The sequence below is a fragment of the Botrytis deweyae genome, assembly GCF_014898535.1.
Source record: "Botrytis deweyae strain B1 chromosome Unknown BDEW_015, whole genome shotgun sequence".
Classification (NCBI taxonomy): Eukaryota; Fungi; Ascomycota; class Leotiomycetes; order Helotiales; family Sclerotiniaceae; genus Botrytis; species Botrytis deweyae.
The window spans coordinates 167,858-190,262 of NW_024066222.1; the positions used below are offsets into that span (position 1 = coordinate 167,858).

At 43.9% G+C, this 22,405-nt stretch overlaps 7 protein-coding genes across 7 annotated transcripts; 4 read left to right on the forward strand and 3 right to left on the reverse strand.

The window, feature by feature from the left end:
- Positions 1–1,047: 1,047 nt before the first annotated feature.
- On the forward strand, positions 1,048–3,157 carry EAE98_006755 (uncharacterized protein; the record flags this gene model as incomplete). The annotated part of the gene is made up of 4 exons (XM_038954378.1): positions 1,048–1,061; positions 1,119–1,288; positions 1,356–2,648; positions 2,724–3,157. 4 exons carry the CDS (start codon positions 1,048–1,050, stop codon positions 3,155–3,157), a joined length of 1,911 nt encoding a protein of 636 aa, XP_038809058.1.
- A 734-nt stretch (positions 3,158–3,891) lies between these two features.
- Positions 3,892–6,470, forward strand: EAE98_006756 (uncharacterized protein; the record flags this gene model as incomplete). Its single annotated transcript, XM_038954379.1, has 3 exons — positions 3,892–3,905; positions 3,972–4,129; positions 4,198–6,470. 3 exons carry the CDS (start codon positions 3,892–3,894, stop codon positions 6,468–6,470), a joined length of 2,445 nt encoding a protein of 814 aa, XP_038809059.1.
- Positions 6,471–7,548: 1,078 nt separating this feature from the next.
- Positions 7,549–11,085, reverse strand: EAE98_006757 (uncharacterized protein; the record flags this gene model as incomplete). Its single annotated transcript, XM_038954380.1, has 1 exon — positions 7,549–11,085. One exon carries the CDS (start codon positions 11,083–11,085, stop codon positions 7,549–7,551), a length of 3,537 nt encoding a protein of 1,178 aa, XP_038809060.1.
- A 2,288-nt stretch (positions 11,086–13,373) lies between these two features.
- On the forward strand, positions 13,374–14,764 carry EAE98_006758 (uncharacterized protein; the record flags this gene model as incomplete). The annotated part of the gene is made up of 2 exons (XM_038954381.1): positions 13,374–13,636; positions 13,696–14,764. The coding sequence occupies 2 exons, from the start codon at positions 13,374–13,376 to the stop codon at positions 14,762–14,764; spliced, it is 1,332 nt and encodes a 443-aa protein (XP_038809061.1).
- A 654-nt stretch (positions 14,765–15,418) lies between these two features.
- Positions 15,419–16,669, forward strand: EAE98_006759 (uncharacterized protein; the record flags this gene model as incomplete). The annotated part of the gene is made up of 1 exon (XM_038954382.1): positions 15,419–16,669. The coding sequence occupies one exon, from the start codon at positions 15,419–15,421 to the stop codon at positions 16,667–16,669; it is 1,251 nt and encodes a 416-aa protein (XP_038809062.1).
- A 712-nt stretch (positions 16,670–17,381) lies between these two features.
- Positions 17,382–18,746, reverse strand: EAE98_006760 (uncharacterized protein; the record flags this gene model as incomplete). The annotated part of the gene is made up of 1 exon (XM_038954383.1): positions 17,382–18,746. The coding sequence occupies one exon, from the start codon at positions 18,744–18,746 to the stop codon at positions 17,382–17,384; it is 1,365 nt and encodes a 454-aa protein (XP_038809063.1).
- A 2,660-nt stretch (positions 18,747–21,406) lies between these two features.
- On the reverse strand, positions 21,407–22,326 carry EAE98_006761 (uncharacterized protein; the record flags this gene model as incomplete). Its single annotated transcript, XM_038954384.1, has 2 exons — positions 21,407–21,681; positions 21,735–22,326. The coding sequence occupies 2 exons, from the start codon at positions 22,324–22,326 to the stop codon at positions 21,407–21,409; spliced, it is 867 nt and encodes a 288-aa protein (XP_038809064.1).
- Between the last annotated feature and the right edge of the window lie 79 nt (positions 22,327–22,405).

Consider the following 22,405-nt stretch of genomic DNA (forward strand, 5'->3'; position numbering starts at 1 on the left):
CCTTGCATCACTGGAGCCCTTCAGTATCTTTCGGAGGTAGTTCTTGCTTTGTCGTTCGAGTTGAATCAACTGGATACTGTGAGAATTCCGTTACGCCATGCATTGTGTTGTTCAGCCGAAACAGGAGCTAGATGTTTGCTAAGAGCATGATTTTCAAGACTAATCGATAACAAACCAGTAGTGTTGATCTTTTCAGAGGATCTTATGGAGACTCCGCCGCTCGACATCCTAAAATGCACCACGCACTGTATGTTCAACAGGAGTGGGTGTCGGTGTACCGAATATATGCATTGTCCATATCTGCGGTTCCAAGCCTGCTCCGACTGAGGTCTCTCATGACCTCTCAGATTACTCGTCAACTGGATATGTGCATGAATGAGAAGCATTGCGAGGTTTCACGACTAACTATCGCAGCACGAATCCCAGTTCTTGAGGCGAGCAATCGCGATCGGTGCACCAGTGGTTGTACGGACATGGCAAAAAGTGGACTTGGGAATGTCTCTCCATGCCTAGATGTATCAATTCGTATATCTGGGGATTGTCGCAATGATTCATTGGAGATTGGACAATGAAAAGATGAATTCTGATGCCAAGCAATTGTGAAGAATGAATTTGTTTAAATTCCGAAAGTTGAGAAGTGTCCCGTCAGTCACCCATTGGCGGTATAGCAGTTTTAGTTCTGGCGTGCGCCGAGGAAGTATTTGTTGCGGTGGTGGCTTTCTGTTCCCAAGCAAATACCATTCGGGAAATGATTTTTGTCACTTCATTAGAAAAAAGAATATAAAGATAATTTCCAGAAGTTTCAATGGGTTGATCCTTTGAATACCTAGGAAGTGCTTCTGTCCCAAGGTAGTGAATAGCGAAACGCACGTGATTGCCTGATTGAGACGTGATTGCAATAATTACCAATGAGTACCTAGGTACGCGACGCGACGCGACCCGAACTCAATGTTCTCCTCACAATCCAATCTTCCTTGCATAAATTAGTCTTGATTGATAAATTGGCGTACCTCCCCTGGCTTCGTCACTAGAATAAGCTCATACAGGATGGGTATACCAGAGTAAGCTATGCTTTGCTATGGCTCACTAATCTCAGCTATCTAACATTCTTTCTCCAGACTCTGGCAGCTTTTCGACAAAGCTGAAATCGGAGAGAATATCTCAACTGCTGCGTTTGCCGCCCAACATTTTGAGAGGGAAAGAAGGCCCCTTAGAATAGCAGTTGATGTTTCTATCTGGAAGTTCAAGTGTTATTTAGATAAAAAGGAAGTGGAAGCCATTCGTAAAAGTATATCTTCCTTGACCATGCCGAATCAGAAATTGATATCCTCCGCTAACATTTAGTTTGTCCCCAGAGGTCCCACCTGCGAATCCAAACGAGAAGAACATTTTCTACAAGATATTGAAACTTCTTAAGTTGAATGTCCAATTGATTTTTGTCGCGGACGGCAGTAATCGACCAAAAGAGAAATATGGTGGGCAATCGCCATGGTACAAATATCTTTCACAGGATGACAAACTTCTCAAAAAGACAGTGACTTCCCTAGGCGTAATATGGCATGAAGCACCCGGTGAAGCCGAGGCTGAGTGCGCAGCTTTGCAAAGCCGTGGGGTAGTTGATGTCGTTTGGACAGAAGATTCGGATGCGTTCATGTTCGGATGCACATCTCTAATACGTTTCTGCCATGTTAAAAAACCCAAAGTAAAGAGGCCTGGAAACAATCAAGATTGGGTCAACGAATCTGATGAGACAAGGCGAGAGGTTGACCTCGATAATATCATTATTTATCGAGCAGATAAAATACAAAAACAATTCCCAGGCTTGACTCGAGATGGTCTTGTGTTATTCGCTGTCTTGAAGGGGGGTGATTACAGCAAAGACGGCAAAAGTCTTACAAACTGTGGCGCTGCTCTAGCGTTACAAATAGCGACTGCGAAGGAAGGTTTTGGCGAAGACCTTTGCAACGCATCTCATGCACAATTTCCAACTTGGAGAAACAGACTTCGCGAATATCTTGCACGCATCAACAAACGGATTGACGTACCAGATAACTTTCCGGACACTCGCATTGTTGGGCTTTACAACAAGCCCTTAGTCTCACCCGAGAGAATTACGAGCGATATTGGAAAGTTTTGGAACCCCTCTTTTGATGAGATGGAGTTACAAAGATTCATCGCTCCTATGTTCAATTTTTGGGTAGCTGAATATATCAAATATATTATACCTATTCTTCTCGTCCGTTCTCTTGCATCTACGCAGCCAGGGCAAGAAGCGAGTAACAACTGCTACAAACTTAATGTCATTACCAAGAAGAAATCGCCCGTCCTTCAGAAGAATGTAGAAGTACTGCTATCCGCGGTAACATTCATGGACGTACAAGCTTGGAGACATGAGTTCACGAATCAAGGTCGAAACGGAAAAGTAGCACCAGTCACTGAGATGGTCAAGTGTGAGGATTTACTGGCTTGTGTTATTGAACATGGTACCAAAAAAGCTCTTCCACCAGCTATACCATCCTCTGAGCGCAATAAAATTGTGGTGTCTCCCGAGACAATTTCCAAAGGTAAAAAACGTGCCGGATCGCCAATAGCTCTGACCAACACTGTCTCTTCGCCACATCAACAGCCACCACTAAAGAGAGCTAAAAGTACATCAGAGCAGATCTCAGAACCTAGCTCAGTTGCCAAAACTTCTACATAATCGGCGTTCACACACTCTGAAGTTTCACATCAAGCTCGAAATATCTCTTCGTCTAGCAAGGAGAATCCAGTGCGGAAGTTGGCAGGATTGGATAGGAATCCGAAATACCCTCAACTGAGAGATACAAATAAATCTTCGAGTACAACCATCGACCTCACACTCAATGACTCTTCGGACGAAGAGAACCAGACTCCCACTACCAGTGCTCGCAATAACAACTTTACCCCTATCTCATCACAAAACTCACAACTGGATACCATCCGTGAAGCTCGACTTAGGCATTTCGGTTCTGATAAGTCTAAGCCAGTATCTACACCAACAGCTCAAAAGTACATTCATAGCGTATCGCCAAATGCACACGGAATCTCCAAAGTCTCACCACTCGCTAACAAACCTCTTCCTCCGGGTATTAAGGACGACGATTTTGATGGGTTCTTTTCTGATTCATCTATTTGAAAATTTTACGACTTTACGACTTGATGATTATACCTTACTTTCATGTGGCGCAAATTGCTTGAGCGAATAGTATTAGGAGATGTTTTTGGTTTTGCTTGTAAACATTCGATTTGGCATTCATGTGCTGCACATAGCTTGTATAATACTTGCAAAATATTTAATGGTGATATCTACCACCAAGAGTGCCTTCGTAAATTATGTTATATAGAAAAGGTATTCTCAGCGAAGTAATCGTATATCGTTGGTCATGCATTGCACTCCCGTGTATCCTGTTCCTTGAATCGTCTATTTGAAATGAAAAGCAATCCCGACAAAGCAATCCTCCTCGGGACTGTTACTAGTGACAAGCTTAGCTATACCGTATTTATATTTTGATCAAACAATCAATCAAACAGAATTGGAATTCCATCTGTTAGTTGTCTCATAACTATCGAAATGGCTTGATATATTTTATGACAGAAATATTGTTTACATATCAGAGGGATGCGGGTTTCGAATAAAGGAATTGGAATTTCCATATCTTTTCCCTATCTCAATAATTCAAACCAATCTTACGCCATCATAAAAACCAATCCTACTTATTCGTAAAAAACACTCAAGATTTGACCTTCGTATTGATTGATACTCGATCTATTCAAAGACAACGACCTCGAAACCCACTCACATGCCTCATTAAGCTAGCTCATCCACCCCACCATCTCCCTGTGCACATCTCTTTCTCTCCAAACCCCAAAATGGGCATTCCTGGGTAAGTTTTCGTTTGCTTCTTTCCGGTCACAACACATGCATCACTAACACAACATGTATCAATCAGACTCTGGGATTTCATCGCCGATTGCAAAGAAATTGTTAATCTTGCCGAATTTGCAACCCAACATTTCGAGCAACATAAAAGACCCTTGAGGATAGCAGTTGATGAGGCAACTTGGAGACATAAATTATATATTAGCAACAAAGCGAAACTTTGTAAAGGTATTTTTTGCGATTTGAACTTCATTTGTGCGTGTGTAGATTCTAAATCTGATACTGAATAATCTCAGAATATGCAAATCTCCATCTCAACGAGCGAAACCTTATATCTGTGGTTCTACGGCTCTTGAAATTGAATATCCAGCTGGTTTTCGTAGCAGATGGTCCTTACAAACCGGGTGAGAAATATGGCGCCAAGGGAGGTGGAGTGTGGAAGTATAAAAGCGAAGTTTTGCAAAGTTGTTTGAAGCTTTTAGGAGTGAAGTGGCATGAGGCGCCTGGGGAGGCGGAAGCGGAATGCGCGGTTTTGCAGAGGAGAGGGATGGTGGATTGTGTTTGGACGGAAGATGGTGATGCGTTGATGTTTGGGTGTGGGGTTTTGATGAGATTTTGTTACAGTGATGAGGAGGAGGAGGAGAATGGGGAGAAGAAGGAAAAGGGGAAAGGTGGTGGTGGGTGGACGGCGAAGAGGAGTGGGATGAAAGATTTGGATAAAGTGGTGCTTTATAGAGCGAGTATCATTCAAAGCAAACATCCGGGTTTTGATATGGAGGGCTGGTTACTTTTTGTGTTGTTGAGGGGAGGAGATTATGGGAAGGGATTACATGGTTGTGGGGTATGGAAGGCAAGTAAGGTTGTTGAATTGGGGTTTGCAAAGGAACTTTGTGAGGCGATGAAAATATCAGGGGATCTTGAGATTTGGAGAACCAAATTACGGAAACATTTTGTGGGATCCAATGCAGGAGTTAGCGTTCCTTGGAATTTTCCGGATGAAAGAATTTTAGGTCTCTATAAGTCACCCAGTGTTTCTTCCGTTGAAAGACTGGGAAGATTGGAGGAAAATCTGTGGAGTGGGACAATTGACGAGAAGAAACTACAGCCTTTTCTATTGGAAAAGTTTGATTGGGGAATCAATAAATATCTCGACTACATCGTCCCAGTCATTCTCACACAGTCTCTAGCTTCCTTCGACCGGAATGGAGATTCCAACATTGACGAGTATAATCTCACATATATGGAATCCGGACTAATATGTAACGTGTGGTTTTCATTGTACGCCGTTACGTCTCTCGGAAAAGAGTGGGTGGACAAGTGTGTTGAGGATTTAAACAAGAGGCGCCCGAAAAGATGGAAACGGTATGAAATACCATGGGGAAATGGACCGATGGGAGAGGGGAAGGGATTGTTAACATGTGTTGTCAAGCATGCGATGGAACCAGAGTTTTCTCCAGTACCTGATGCTGAACCGGAACTCGAACAGTCTATTTCTCAAAACAGAAGACGATCTTTTTCACGACATAGAATGGTTCTCGAAGACAGGACACGAATTAAAAAACCTCGAGTTTCGATTTCACCTCCACCAACACCGACACCTCAAGATCGATTCGCGGTTACGAAAGAAGAGATATCGTTTAATATTTCTTTGTATGAAGATTCAGACGATGATTTATTTGCTGAATCTATAGAGAAGGTCTCAAAACCTTCGAGGACATCCACAGTTTTCGACAGTCAGGAAAGGCAGCGGGGCTATAACACAAATACAGAGATGAAGCTGAATTCATCCAAGCCTCTCAAATCCCCTGGAAATTCTGTCTATAAGATTAGATCACCATCACACACTAGTCACAAACCTCAGTCAGCCCAAAATTCTCCCACAAATCTTCTCTCCAGCTCCAAACACAAAGCTACACCTCTTCCCCCCTCAACTCAATCTGTCACCATAGATGAAGAATATAGAAACACATTCCACATCGCCATGGACGAACCCCTAGACTCAGACCTAGACTCAGACCTAGACTCAGAATTTGAATTTGAATTTCCCAACAATTCATTTCCTGAAACCAAAATCCCACCACCTCATCCAATCGACTACCAAACCTCTCACTCCCACATCATCGCAAATCCGCAACCGACTCTCAACCCCCTCAGTCTTCTTCCCACCCTCTCCCTACCCCCCAACAACCTCCCCACCAATCTCGAAAACGACACATTCACAAACGACACATTCACAAACGACCCATTCACAATCGCCATGGACGAACCCCTCGACTTCGATCTCGATTCCGAAACCGAGTCTCCGAACACAACATCCCAATCCCATACTTCCTCGATCCCAAATCCGCACCATAACACACCATCTTCAAATCTCTTGGATACCAACACCAATCAATGGATATCTCCACCACATCCACATCCAAATCCCAATATCCTCCTCTACCCTTCCCATCCTACGGGTCCTTATCAAGAACTTGATATTTCGTCTTTTTTTTCTTCTTCTTCGCTGTCTCAATCTCAATCTCAATCTCAGTCACAGTCACAGTCACAGTCACAGTCACAGTTATAATCCTAATCTCAATCTCAATATGTTTCTCCATCTATCTCTCATTCCCAAAATTCCCCCTCTCTCACATAATCCCTCAATCTCAATCTAACATAACATTCCTCAGCATCTCAAATAAATATCTAAAATCAAGAGAAGCTATAGTATAATATAATATACTCCTACTATATATCATATATCAGAATCACATACATTGAATCTATCATTTAATCAAGATCGAATTCCCATTCTATCTTTTTATCTAGATAATCTAGATATCAGATCAGATATTAAAATCCAAGTCAAAATCACTTTCTCATTACATCATGTTAAAATAACATCACCATCACTCCCAATCAATCAAACAAACGACAAAATAAATGTTAATAATCTTTCTGATTTTATTATTACATATATATCTGATATGTATCTGTAATATATCCATCATCATCATCATCATCGAAAAGCCAAGCCAAGCCAGCTAGGTAGATAAGTAAATTCCCGGTTTCATCCAAGGAAAAACCCATCACCAAAACTACTCGCTCGCTTCCTTTCCCCCATCCACCTTCTGATTTCTGTATAAAGAGTTGAGATTTATCTTTTGATGCATGCATATCCGTGTCCTATACACCATGCATCCATATATTCCATTCCATTTCTTCGCCTCGCCTCCAAAACGCCATACTACTAGTAGCTAAAAAAGCACACTAAATTCCACCCCAAACCCTCAAAAACGCCATCATCCAGATCTCGACATCGTAGAGTTCTAAAAGTAAGAACTCTACAATCTCAAAAGAGTTCGGATATTTTATTATCTAATAAAACGAACAAAGGAAAAGAAGAATCTTGGTCTGACCAGCCAGCTGAAGCAGAATGCAAGTATACAAGCAAGCAAGCTCAACTGCTAATCAAGACCTTGATACCCATAATCCACCATCATCATTTGGATGTGCCATTGCACGGGTATCATAACATACTTGAACAAAAGAAAAGAGGTATTGTGAAGCGCGAAATAGAGACAACCGAGACACTTGAGTCAAAAGAACTCGAATCAAAGAACAGACTAAAGTAGCGAAACTAAGCGAATGCGATCAAGTGATACTTAAGAAGTTTCGACATGACCACCACCAAGCAATTCCAGAATCTTGTTAGAAACAGCTCCTGGGTATCCTCTGCTAAGCATTTCCTGAACAACATCCTTAGCGCTTTCTCTATCCTCAACGGCAAGATAAGCTCTAGTCATTGCTTCGTAGGTACTTGGCTCTCGCTTTTCTCTTCCGACAGTTGCGAATATCGATTTACTCTTTTCAATGTTGCGCTCATTAGCCCAACCATGAATGAGTGTGTTGGCAATATATGGAGTCATTGCGACACCTCTAGCAGACATATCGGCGAGAACGGGTTCGGTATCAGCGACGTTGTGATTAGCAACCATGGATTCAAACAAAGCTTGGTAGAGACATGCTTGAGGACGGATAGAGGAGTCAGTCATAACGGAATCGAAAACCTTTCGAGCACCTTCCATATCATGCATAACACAACCCTTGGCGTGAATCAATGAAGAGTAGTGAACAGCTTCTGGCTTCTCACCATTCCTACGAATGGTATCGAGAATGGCTTCGGCGGCTGTCATATCAACAGGTTCGAGAGTCGCATGAGTATCGACAAGTAACTTGTAAGTGTGATTGGTTGGTTGAATACCCTTGGACTTCATTCGTTCGTAGTACGCGAGAACCTTTGTCTTATCACGCTTGGTGGTGAGGAAGAATTGCATCAAGCTGTTGTACGGAGCGGGTCTAGCCTTGTAGTTTGGCATAGCTTCCATCTCTTCGAACAATTCCTCGGCAAACTTTTCATCACTAACACGGCAAAGAGCATTGACGATTGTACCATAAGTAACACTTGTTGGGCGAATACCAAGAGCACGCATCTCGGCAAAGTAAAAGAGACAATCATCAATACGACGAGCCTTTCCGAGTTTACCAATGAGAGCATTATACAAGAAGGACGAGGGTTCAACACCTTCAGTCTTGGCGCGGTGGAAGATCTTGACAGCTTCTGAAGCTTCATCAAAAGTCTTGGTTGATTCCTTCAAAGTGGTAATGTAAAGACCGAAAGTGTTCGCTGTTGGTGCAGCACCCATGTCAAGAAGTTCTTGATGGTATTGGGCAGCAAGGTTGCGGTTTCCAAGAGTCAGGCAAGCACCAACCATAGCGTCGAGGATTGAAACCCAACCATATCGAACGATAGGATATTGAACAAGTAAAGGTACATCAGCTCGTGCCATACCAAGAATATCATTGACCAAAGGCATTCGTTCCTCGCGAGCAGCAGCAGAAATTAGCTTAGCATAAGTAATGTATCTTGGATGACGACCAGCGCGACGCATATTTCTGAATCTTCCCATGGCATCATTAAGCTTGGATGCTTTACCACGACCAGCACCTCGCTCGAGTTCATCAGCGATAAGAGCTGAGCCTTTGAAATCGGTAGAAGCGGCATATGGGTCAAAAGTATCCTCGAATGTAGGTGGTGCAACATATACAGCAGGTTGAAAGCTTTGTTGATACATAGCTTCGGCCACTGCTGCGTCGCGGGGATCGACAATACCATGTGACTTCATGAATCGGGCAATGAACTCAACACCTTCTTCAATCTCATCAGCCAGGTGAGAATTTACATCGATAGCAGATTCTCTGATTCTTGAAAACATTTGTTCGGATTGTGTGAGACCCTCAAGAACCTGTCCGGAGCCAATCATAGCCACAGCGAACATGGCAGTTGGTTCAATGAAGGCGGATGACACTGGCATTTCCGCGGCAGTGAGGATGCCCCAGTATCTTTGAGCTGCAGCGACATCACCACTGCGAACACTCAAAGCCAACAATGCCATAGTTGGCTTGGCAATAGTTGGATCGGGATTGACGTGAGAGAAAGCAGCGACAGCAACAGATTTTTCTCCTTTGTCGGCAGCATGCATTGAGATTGTGCTCATTACCGTAGACTTGGTGGTGGGTTGAAGACCTTCAGCCCAGCTAAGAGCATCAGTCAACATATTGCGTTCAAGAAGACCCTGGACAAAACCTTCACCAATAAGTACATCTCTGAAGGCCTCAACATCTTCTCCGTATCCTTCGACAATTCTGTTGTAAAACTTCATGGCCCCTTCCATTTTATCGGAAGTGACGTAAGCTTTGACAACAGAGGCGTAGATATGTGCGTCTTGACGATCAGACAATTGAAGTTTGCCGCTATCATCTGCGACGGCCAACTCTTTGTACTCGTTGTAACATTCGACAGCACTACTTAAATCACCTGATTTGGTAAAACCTTTGATCATGTGTGGGAAAGTAGCAGCCAATGGCACGACCTTGCTAGTCTCCATATGTTCATACAATCGTACCATATCTGGGACTCGACCAGCATCAGCACAGGCAGAAATGAGCTGATGATAAGTCTCTGCTGGGAATGAACGATCCGTGTGGTACGAGATTGATGCATCAAACAACCTAACGGCAAGATCTAACCTGTCATCTTCGGCAAGGATAGCAAACTCCAATTCATTGGAGGCAAACATAAACTTGCCCGGTTCTTCCATTCCACCAAATCTAACACGTTTCTCTTCCAATGTCTGTTTCAATGAAGTTACAGTAATGGATCGAGAAGCAATCAATTTGATAAGTGTGTTGTATGTCGCAGTATCTGGCGAGACCTTTCGTCTAAGCATATCAGAATAAACGTCAAGTGCCTTTGGAACAACTTGGATCTGATCGGCAGGTAGATGAATAGCGGCATCAAGAAGAGCGTTGTATGCAGTTGCCGTTGGTTTGATACCACCGACAAGCATAGCCTCAAATACTGCGGGAATTTCAGCATGTCTGCCGCCTTCCGCAAGTTTGGTGAGATGTTCGGCATAGCTCAATGATTGAAGATCGGAAGCTGAGGTGGCTGATGTAACAGAGCTAACAGGTGATCGCGAACGTTCCGATTTCTCGAAGTTAGTCTCGACTGTGAGAGCAGGTGACTGAACTGGCGCAATAGGAGGTGTCGGTACACGTGCTGCAACAACACTCAATTCCGCCTCGAATGCAGCTTGATTCTCTCTCGATTGAATTTCCTTTTCAATCGCCGCATCAATCTTTGCCAAGGCAGCTTCTTCCTCGGCCTCAAAATGAACTTGCTTGATATCATCTACCGCACTAGTGCTATAAGACCTCTCGACCTGCTTAGGGGTATCCTTCGTCGCATCACTAGCAACAACATTGCTCTTTCCCTCTCCATCTACCTGAATCGAAGCTGGTTTCCATTCGATGCATTTTGGGAATTGAGCTTTCTTCTCCTCCTTTGCTAATTCATTTGCCTTCCAGGCATCTGATAATATCTCTAACCCTTCTGGTCTATCCTGCACGAGGGTCGTACCAGTGGAATTGGAGCTTGTGTGAAAAGCATTTTGAAAGGTATAAGTTGGTAGGTGGCCAAGCTTGCTAGTTCGACGTTGTAATCCTCGACCAGATCGGTTCTGGTTTGCTAAAGTTTGAGGGTGAGTTGCGGCGACGACAGATTGAGCGTAACCGTGAGTAACTGATTTTGCAAAACCTTGACGTGCAAGATTCGAATATAGACTGTTGTAGATGGGCATTTAGGGATGGTTTGACCTCTCAGGATTGGTTGAGAGGAGACTATAAGAAGTTTATGTCAGCTTCCTACCACTTCAGTATTGTATTGGAACTTTCTTCGCACACATGCGCAAGAAGTTATAGTATGACTCAGAGTTTGTGTTGTATGGATTGAAATTGAGAGGAAGGGTCCTGGAAAGGCTTACTTAAAATCTCAAAAATTCAACAATCGCAGGTTCATTTGACAGCTCTGCCGTCAAACAAACGCGCTGTTTGAGTTTTGGAGGGGAGATTTGGGGTAGGGTAAAGAAAGTGAGTGACTTTGATCTTCGAATTCAAAGAAAGTCCCGAATTTCCGACTCTCTTCTGAATGAGTTTGAAGGGTGGCGTTTCTGAAAGATAAAAAAAAAACCTAAGGTTGTTTGTTGGTTGTATGAGGGATTGAAATTGAAGGATGTGAGATGATAAAATATAGTCAGTATAACTTTTTTCCCACTAGGATAAGCAAGCCTCCTTCAGGTGAAGTAGATGACGAATTGATTTGATATTGTAGTCGGTGCCTTCGGTTCGGATGATCAACTTCACATGCAGGTGAAGGATGTTTGAACTTTGAATGCGAGAATGCTTGGACGTAGATACCAGGTAGTGTAGTGCAGGTGGTAGGTATTCTTTTGGTGAACGAGTATATTCAACCTTGGAAAGACTCGAAAGACTCAAACGTATACAAGACGGGATAAGATCAAGCAAATGGAATGAATTTGATTTGTTCAACTTTCTTTTTCCTTTTCCTTTTCCAAATTATCAATAATCAGTATCGCATTCCAAAATTCGGACCAGGGCTGAAATGGAATTTTGTGCGCGCGTCAAAAGTCTTCCACTCACTTCCTTCTCGCATTCTCCTTCCAACCCTACGAGAATCTTTCGGCAGAGAAAATAGAGAAAATGTTAAAAATTCGATAAAATGTGACTCCATTGCCGTAAAATCTGTGTATAATCCCGGTATTATCCTAGCGGGACTGTGAGTGAATTAAGACCTTTTGGGTAAAGCGCGTCAGAGTTAGATCCAAGAACGCGGGTCTAATTCTAGCGTTGAGCTACTCCACGCGGTATACTTGCATATGATTGGTTCATCTGTCTGTCATGGTATCCCCGTTTCTTTCACGGGCGGACGGAGACGGATTTAACAGATCCCAAAAAGGTACCTGGTAATAAGTAGTAACAACTCGTACTCTAATTCGTACATCATGCATGAGATCAACCACAATTTCGCAATCTCACAAATTCACCGGCTCGATGGGATCGGAAGATAGAATAGTCCGAAGATCCAAGAACGACGACAGGTGAATGAAATACTCGGAACCGCGGGATAAGGTTGTCCATGTAGGAAAGACGGAACCGGAAGAAAGAGGAATCTTACCTACAGTTACATTGTACTTCGTACGTCAACATGATTACTTGGTCTACCTATCTGCCTTCTTCCTGTTATGCCACATTGTCAATACAGCCAGCAATCTGTCATCAACTACGACTCTACGAGGTAATCTTACCATCGAGACTCGAGTGAGGCATTACGCGGAAACCCCCTCAAATGAATTACCCGTCTTCCATTTACGCATCATCTCATCATGGAAAGAGACTCAAGCACTTACAAGCCATTTCCCAGTATCTACATGATTCTGGTGGTGGCTCATCTCATGCTACGATACCGCTTCTCACCTCTATCTACCGGTAGTCTGCATGGCGATAACGCACTCCAAAGTATGTTGACATGATTGATATGCGTATCGTATTCAAAGTAGGTGATCGATCAATCCACGACATCAAATTGGGATAAAATTCCCATGGAACCAAAGAGAAGCTATTCAGAACTCAAATTCCACACGAGAAACCCAATGATATCGAAGGATTCTCAGCCCAGTGAAGTCAAGACTTATCAAGTCCAATCTGCAGAGAAGAAAAAAAAACTCGCAATTTCGTGATCCTCTTTATTCATGTGGAGTCATCAAAGTGGAACCATATATAAAAATGGAGCCTTTAATATGGGGCATCCAAAACCTTAACCTTTTCAAATCCCATTCTCGGACACTTTGCCGAATTTGATCCCGTTGGCCATTGACCCACTCGAAAGCTCACACTAATGACATTTGTCAACTTGTCACCTTGACTCTCTGGTGAGTCTGATCCCAGCTTGTACTGTACATTCGCCGCAATTGTCATATTTTCGCATCCAGGCTGACCTAGGTCTTACACATTCGCTGACCAAATCATTCAGTCCAGTCCAGTCCAGTCTCGATCATCATCAAAGAACAGGATGACTAATCGTATAACGGCCGTATCGGCACCGGGCAAGGTCTTCTTAGCAGGAGGTTATCTGGTATTGGATCGTGATTATACCGCCTTGGTATTTGGTCTTAGTGCTCGAATTCACGTGTTGGTTCAAGACATCGAGACTACCTCTGGTGTTCAGCTCTCCGATATCATTGTAAAGAGTCCTCAATTTCGGGAAGCAGCTTGGAATTATGGATTCCACTTGATTAAGGATGATGGGGGCATTGAAGTTACCCAATTAAAAAGGTAGCATATATTTCTTCCCTTCTTGACCATCACCTTGACTCATTTCATCATCTTTCTAGCTCTCCATCAGCATCAGTTTCTCGAAATCCATTCGTAGAAACAGCATTACTCTACGCACTAACCTACATATCCTCCGTTCTTCCATCCACTACCATCAAACCAACCTCCATCACAATCCTGGCTGACAAAGACTACTACTCCAACCCCTCTACCAAAGCCATTGCCTCAGATGCACACCATCAATTTCTCGACTTTGGCGTCCGTCTCGAGGACGCCCATAAGACCGGTCTCGGCTCTTCTGCAGCCTTAGTGACTGCTTTCACCGGTGCAATTCTCTCCCATTATCTTCCCTCCTCAAAATTCTCTCTCAATACCAAAGAAGGCCAATCTCAACTTCACAACCTAGCCCAAGCAGCCCATTGTGCAGCCCAAGGAAAAGTCGGCTCAGGTTTTGACATTGCAACAGCTGTCTACGGCACCTCTCTCTACCGTCGCTTTTCCCCCTCCATCCTTTCTTCTCTGGGTGAACCAGGCTCCCCAGGTTTCTCCACTCGCGTTAAAGCGTCAGTTGAAGACACCGCCCCTCAAAAATGGGACACCCAAATCGAAAAAGGCAAAATCACCATCCCCAAAGGTATGGCTCTCGTCATGTGCGACGTAGATTGTGGATCCCAAACCGTCGGAATGGTAAAAAAGGTTCTCGAATGGCGAAAACGTGATCCCGTGGTCTCGAAAGAATTATGGGATGAATTGCAATCGCGAAACGAGAAATTGGCAGAGGTTCTCTCTTCCGGAAATGATATTAGTGCAGCTGGCCCAGCTTTCTCGGCTATTCGAGAAAAAATTAGAGAGATGGGTAACCTTTCAGGAGTTCCGATTGAACCTGAAGAGCAAACGAAATTGCTAGATGACGTCATTGAGAATGTGGAGGGGGTGATTGGGGGTGTGGTTCCTGGTGCCGGAGGCTATGATGCGATTGTGCTCCTGGTTAGGGATGATCAGGAGACGATGGATCAGATTAAATCTTTCCTGGCGAAATGGGGGAATGTGAAATTGTTGGGTGTTAAGGGGGAAATGGATGGTGCGAGAGTGGAGGATGGTGGATTGTATGGAACGTTGCGTGTGTAGATGGATTGGGGATGGATATTGAGATGAGGGTGTGCATGTCTCTTGCTTCTTCTCGCGGGGAGGTTGCAATTGAAATATCTAACACTTATTACGTAGTTTTTGGAATCAAAAATGTACCTACCTATCTATGCCTGCTCCTCTCTCTCTTTATCGACACGATCTATCCACATGCTCTATCAACCCCATAGCAAATTAATCTAACCTCGGATTGGAACAAATAAGTTGCTGAAGAATCTGATAGTTTGATAGGAGATGTAGATATCGATATCCACTCGGATATTAGAAAATCAAAGAGGTGGGTAATGAGAAGCAAGACTTCTTATTGTATTGACTCAATTTTTGGGTCGAAATGATGATTGTTTCAATTGATATTGAGTATTGAAAAGAGTATATAATTTTGATGTATCTCTATCTCGTCTAATAGATACGTCGAGGTAGGGGTACCTACTACCTAGTCTAGTCTAGTCTAGTATCCTCCTATCGTAAGACGATAAAGAATGGTGGGGTAAAATAGAAATTTCCCTTGACGAATGACTCAAAAAAACAACCGCAACAAACCACCCTCTCAACCCCTCCAAACCAATTTACAAACTGTATTCTCCACGCCTCATCACCCGCGCCATCAGCAGGGCAAACATCCAATTCTTCAGAACCATGGCCAGCTTCTCCTCCATCAAATATACACCCGCCGAGGAAACCGAGCTCAAGCAATGGACGCTCACTTCTGAGCGCCTCAAGACCTCCAGCTCTGAAACCCCCTCTCTCCTCGATTCTCTCAACACTCATTTAGCATCTCGCACCACTCTTCTTGGCTCCAAGCCTTCGTCTGCCGATATCGCTATCTACGAGAGTTTGGCACCGCAGGTCGCAAAATGGAGCAGCGAGGAACGAACGGGTGAGAAGGGCCATCCGAATATTGTGCGCCATGTGGATTTTGTGCAGAATTCGCCGATTTTTGGACTAAACATTGAGGAAGAGAAGAAAGTTAAGGTTGATGCTGAGGAGATCTTATATGTTAAGCCTCCTGTTGATGCCAAGGCCGAGAAGGAGCGATTGAAGAAGGAGAAAGCTGCCGCTGCTGCTGCCGCCGCAGGAGGTGAACAAAAGGAGTTGGCAGATCGAACCAAGGAAAAGAGCGACAAGGGAGTTGTAGCTCAAGTCGCCGAGAAGGTTGCAGAGGCAAAAGATACAATTGTTGCTGCTGTCACTGGCGAACAACCACAATTTCCCAGACAAAAGAAGGAGAAGAAAGAGAAGGCTCCCAAACCTCAAAAGGCTCCTGCTCCATCTGCCCCTCTTTCTCCATGTTTGATCGATCTCCGTGTTGGACACATCCTCAAAGCGATTAAGCATCCCGAGGCTGACTCTCTATTTGTCTCCACCATTGCTATGGGTGACAAGCCCGGAACCGATGATACATCTGAATACGAAGGACAAGTTGTGCGAACTGTCTGCTCTGGTCTTAATGGACTCGTTCCTCTCGAGGAAATGCAAGGTCGCAAGGTAGTAGTTGTGTGCAATCTCAAACCCGTCAAGATGCGTGGTATTAAATCATGCGCCATGGTCTTAGCCGCCTCTCCCAGACTCAAGGAAGGAGAAGAAGATCACCACGCCGGCCCAGTCGAACTCGTTACTCCCCCAGCTGAAGCAAAGGCCGGCGAGCGAGTTTTCTTCGAGGGATGGCAGGGAGAACCCGAGGGTGTTTTGAACCCAAAGAAGAAGGTTTGGGAGATGATCCAACCTGGTTTCACCACAACTGCAGATTTAGAAGCTGCTTTTGACGCGGGTGTTGTAAAGGAGTTGAGTAAGGAAGGAGAGGATGCCAAGACTAGCGTTGGAAAATTGGTTACTGTGAGTGGTGGTGTTTGCAAGGTCAAGTCTTTGGCTGGAGCTATTATTAGATAAAGTGTACAAGCAACCCAAACGACAAATTGCACAATTGAGAGGAGAGCATTAGGGGGGGTGTATGGAAGTTAAGAGATAACAAATCACGTAGCTACCAACAGACCTCGTGTATGATACCACGAATGATATTCACGTATAAGAATAGATGAATGAGCATTGCCCTGCTCTATTGCACAAGTACCTACTGGACAAGAACCAATTATTCCAAAAGATGAAGTGAAACGTGATAGATATAATATGATTAATGAGATTGATATATTAGATATACCTATTAGATAATGTCCAAATATATTCAACGCCCTTGTTATTTCTGCAAAAGCTTAATGACTTTTCCATCCCAATGCTAATCCAAAAGAATGACTATAGCCATTCACATATTCACCAGGTCTATCCATCCAACTCACAAGACTATACATATATATATATATATATATATATATATATATATATATATATATCCCAAGCCTCAGATCTAGACTATCCATGCTACACAGGTACACACCATTGAAAATGCCCAACTTTTGCAATCCCATCTCCGTACTTTTTCACGCCATATATTCCATGCGATCGGTAGGTAAAGAAAAGCAATCTTTACGCCAAGCCCCCGGATTCTCAATCCAGAAGTTCTCCATCCAAAGCGTGGGTTTCCAAAAGTACAACTCCAATGTTTCGAGAGAAATTCAACATGCAAAGTCCGTGTGTTCAGGACATCCTATATCCTATCCCCGGATCGCTTAAAGATCAATTTCCTCGGATCAAACCCGTCGTTATCATCATCGTCATCGTCATCGTCTACTTCCATCGCATCATCCACCTCCAACTCTACTGGTCCATTCGAGACAGGAGTTATGGCTGGAAGAGATTTCGATCCATTGCCATCTGGATGCTCTTTCGAACCATCATTTTCATTCTTCTTTTCCACTTCCACTTGCAGCAACGCCTCCTCGGCTCTCAACTTCTCAATCTTCCTCTCCGCAATCTCCTTCACTTCTCCCAATCTCCTTTTAATATTCTCAATCTCCGTACTGCACTCTCCATCGCGCAGGAATTGGTGAGCAGCGTGTTCGCACTGTCCCTGACACCATTCAAGTCCCTTATCCAACTCATCAAAAATATCTGGGGAGTTTCCTCCCGCTCCCTCGATTCCCCCACCGGCTCGACGATACCCCCGTAACACATTCATCGTCTTTCCAATATTCTTGCGGTCGCGCGTCGAACCCATCTTTCGCGAAGATGGGAATTTGAGTTTGGCTCCCGCGCGCGCATCTCCATTTGCGCCGTTGGAAGTGGAGTCCGCGCCCGCGTGAGGTTGCAACGAAGGCTTGAGCAACGCACTGCCCAATACTTTTGACGCTTCGGATTCGGATTCGTCATCGCTTTCTTCTTCTTCGGCTTCCATTTCGGCAGCTCGTCTCATCTCGGCCATTTTGGCGGCCATCTTCCCCTTTCGCATGGCGTTCCGGTTGCCGCTCACAAATTTGACGAGTTCTTCAAAAGCCGTCTGGACCGCGCTGTCGTAGTATACTATGATCATGGATCTGGTTCTGTATTTTGGGGCGTGGGAGTTTCCCGATGCGAGGGATTCCGTTTTGCGTTTTCGAAGGACGGCGGGGGCTCGTGGGAGGGGTTCCGTGGGAGGTGTAGGTTGCGAGGATTGCCGAGTTAGAGCGTTGGGAGATGCTCGCGGAGTAAGGGGCTCGGGCGATTGGGGGGCTGCTTGAGAGGGGGACTGATTGTATTCGAGGGCGGCGGCAGCGGCAGCTCGAGCTACGGATGGGGAATTGGGACGGGCTTCGGAGGAGAAACCATTTTGTGCGGATTTGGGGGAGCCGATGGGAGATGAGGGGGTTTGCTTGGGCTTTTCGGATTCGGTGATGCCTTCTTCGCCATCTTTGGGTCGTAGTGACTCGGTGGAACCTTTGTTTTTCACGGAGCGTGCAGGTTTGTGATCTGTCAAGCGGGCAAGCTCGATTTGTCGTAAAGCTATTTGGCCGTTTAAGTCGTCTAGTCGTTTGTTCCAATCCGGTATGGATTGGGTTAGACTCGTCAACGCATCCAATGTCGAAAATGTCGTCATGATGAATTCAGATCAATGTAAGTTAAAAATGATATGGTGAGAGCGTTTTGAGTGTGGATAGTATTATTTGGAGTGTATTGGTTGTGGCAGAGAATATATTTTGTCTGATTCGAGGTAAGTAGTTCAGGAAGTCAATGGACATCATACTAGTACCATCATCACTGCGTCATTATGGGGAATAAGTAAATAAACAGCTGGACAATGCGTGCGACTCTTTGCGCGGAGAGGAGATGAAGTAGAGTGATTCTGATCTCTTTGCTTCAATTACAAGACCCGAAGGACTTTATTAACCAGGAGTGTGATCTGTAAATGAAGGATATAGATATGGAGTATCCAATATGTATCTCGGACTAACTGCTCACACTACTCGCATGCAAGTTTGAACAGGCGATTATAAGAGGATGCGGATACCGACCTATATCTATAAGAATATTATTGCATGAAACTATAGTTCAACTTACTTGTAACCTTACATAGGATAGTGAGAAGGTATTGTGTGATGTTTTGTTTTGTTCAATCAATTTTACTTTTTTTCTTCTTACATCGATGCAGACCGACCTGGAGAGTATGTATGAGTGTGGTTGGTGGGTGTGGGATGAAATGTATGGTAGGGTGTAGATGAATGGAATCAAGGGCAGAGGAAGTGATAAGCCGTCTTCAATGAAATGGCGTAAACTTAATCCTGGTACATCGGATTTGAACGCTAATGATATCCAGGGATTTTTTGGATCTGTGGACTGTAGACTGTGGACCCCTTCATTATTCAAGTTCATTGTCAGTGTCAGAAATCAATAAGCGAATCATCCAATTCATTTCCATTTTCTATACTTAATTAGCAAACAATATTGAAACACAACGGAGGTACGAGGGTACTTCCGGCAAAAAGAAGAATAAGAAACAGCATGAGAAATTATAATTGGAGGAAACATACGGCACGAGCCGTTAGAGCTCTTACAAGACAATATCTTCCCTGAAGCTTCATTGTGAATCGTGATCAGTATCCAGAAGGCACATCAAGTTTCATGTATTTCGTATGGGGAATACGAAAATGGGAAATCGAAGAATGTTACAGAACACGTAATGATACAACGCAGCAGAGCAAAAGAAGTTTCACCGAGCGGTTATTTCCTTCAAAGTCGTATCACTTTTTCATTTCAACCAAGCTGTCGGTACCTTGACAACAACCCGATAGATTCAGATTACTGTGTATGTAACTTATGCCTCGGGAAAGTGCAGACGAACTGATATCGTTTGTTATGGGTTCTGCTGCGGTGCCAGTGTGGATGAAGAAGATAGTTTTCTTATGGTATAGGAACTTACTTGCCTTTCGAGGATTGATAATCTGTTTCTTCTGATAGGTATTCAGTCCTTGCAACCAACCATCTTTTTTCAGAGCAACTGTTAATCGTGTTATTCAAACAATCCTGCCGTGTTAATGTGGACGAGAGGAGTTCCCTATTCGAGAAATAGATGTTCAAATATAATGTCAAATCTCTCTGATAGGTCTTCGACCCTCACCAAACCCTTCCCAGCCTCCATTTCCCTCTTCGTCTTTTACTGCATCTATAGTTTGAAAAAATGTTGGTTTTGTTATTTACCTCGGAACTTTGTTGTCATCGTATTCCTACCTACTTTGTGTTCGTACATTTCCTGTCTTTCTGTTTATACCCCCCTCGTCATTAATACGTTGCAAAATTCCTATCTAGTAAACAACCCCTCGTTAGATCTCACGCGGAGAATAAATCACCAAACTTCTTTTGATTGCGGGAGAATACCTAGCTACTATTCGGGCTTTTATACGAGACTATACTCTTTTAACAACATAATCACCTAGGGATGTGAGAATGTATGTTCCTTTAGCCGCAATACAGTGTTGTTACGTTGATCTACCTGAATAACGAATCCCACTACATGATAGCTAGCTACCCTGTGTCGAGAAATGAGTCCATCTCACTCTAATACATTCAAAAAGTTTTCTCCATTAGACTACAGAATACACGGAGTAAAAAGCTCTGCCAATATAGGGCTTCCTATCATCTCCTCTACCCCTCCCGGGGAATCCATTCTACCCGATCCGGTTCATTTTCAGACGGTGAGGCATTTCGAGAATTAGACTAGAAGCATTCATGTCACCATCGTGTCTCGTGGCTTTTGGTTTTTAGTTTTTTTTTAGTCTATTGACCAGGACAGGGCCAGCAGGGGAAGACGAGAGATTTTTAGTCTGACTCTTCCCGTTCCTTGTCACACGTGCTTTATGCAGAAAACGGCCGCCATCGCTTTTTTTTGATGCATGGATTATGAGAAAGCCACTCAAGTGTTTGATACATGGGTGGAAATGGTGGGAAATGATACTTAAATGAACTGGAATTAGTTAGGCAGTCCGAAAATCCTGGTTAATGTGAAAGCTTACGAGCATTCGAGTTGTCTGCGGCAAACTTACCGCTGTTTTGTGAGGTATTCTCGGTATTGTATTTCGTACCAAACCACCAACCACCAACCACCAACCACCAACCGCAGGAAGCCAAGGTTTAGATAATTATGATCTCCACGGAGTTTTAAGGAAGGAGAAAGAAAAAAAGGAAGGCTTGAATTGAAATTTTTATTACAGCTTTGCATCTGCCGCATTGTCATTTTGCCGAGTCGGAGCTCTAATTGATAATTTATGGCCAAAGCTCTTCCTTCTTCCATTCCCCAATAATCTCTTCTCCCTTTCCAGCATCTCCATCGGGGCCGACGTAAGTAAATCTCCATCTCCTTGCTTTATCAGGTTCACTCAAATCAAGTTGTTCGATCTCCACAGGTTTGATAATCACAACCCTGAAATTCTTTCTGGAAGCTTCATCATTCAGATCAGTGACTTTTTGACCCAATTTCCAATTTGGATCGCTTGGTGGCTGCGAAACGGGTGTTCCAGGTATAGGATTTTTGAAAGAGCCTATAGATTGAAAGTTAGTCACAGTGTTCATCCAATGTCTACATTGTCTTTACCTCTCATTCCCGGGCTGATGTTGCCAAAGTGTGCAGTAAGTTCTTTTCCCCAACTCCAACCTTCTTTTCCATCTTCCTTCACAACTCTCATTCTCTCTCCAATCTTTGTCTTTACAGTTCGTGTTCCACTTGATTCTTGACCACTCCCTTCAATATCTTGACCTACGATATAAGCCTCTCCCTTCACTCTCCATTGAGTCATGACTTCTTTGATCCAGAAAACTGCTTCGACAGGTCCACCACCACCACTACCCTGACTCTGTTCTACCTCTCCATGGCCCTGTGAACTGGCAAAAAATTGGGGGACCTTCTCCATACGCACATCTGTGGTAAAGGTTGGAAGATCACTCTCGTAAACTCGATCATTCATTGGAGCATCATTGTGTTTGTTCTCTGGAAGCTCGGCCCACATTCCTCTGTAGATGCAGTAACGAGCTCGAGGAAGATAAGGAGTAGGAGAGTCCTTGTCATTGCTTGGCTGTAATGATGAGAGAACAAATTCCGGGGAATCCATCTTGGAGAGATGGGAAAGGAAAAGAGGACGCCATGGAGCTTGACCGATGGATGCTGGAGTGGTGGTTGATGTAGACATGGTGCGAGCGAGACGCAAAAGTCGGGCAGAGGCTTTGGAAGCTATTTTGAAAGATTGATTTCTAGTCGTTGACGGTTGA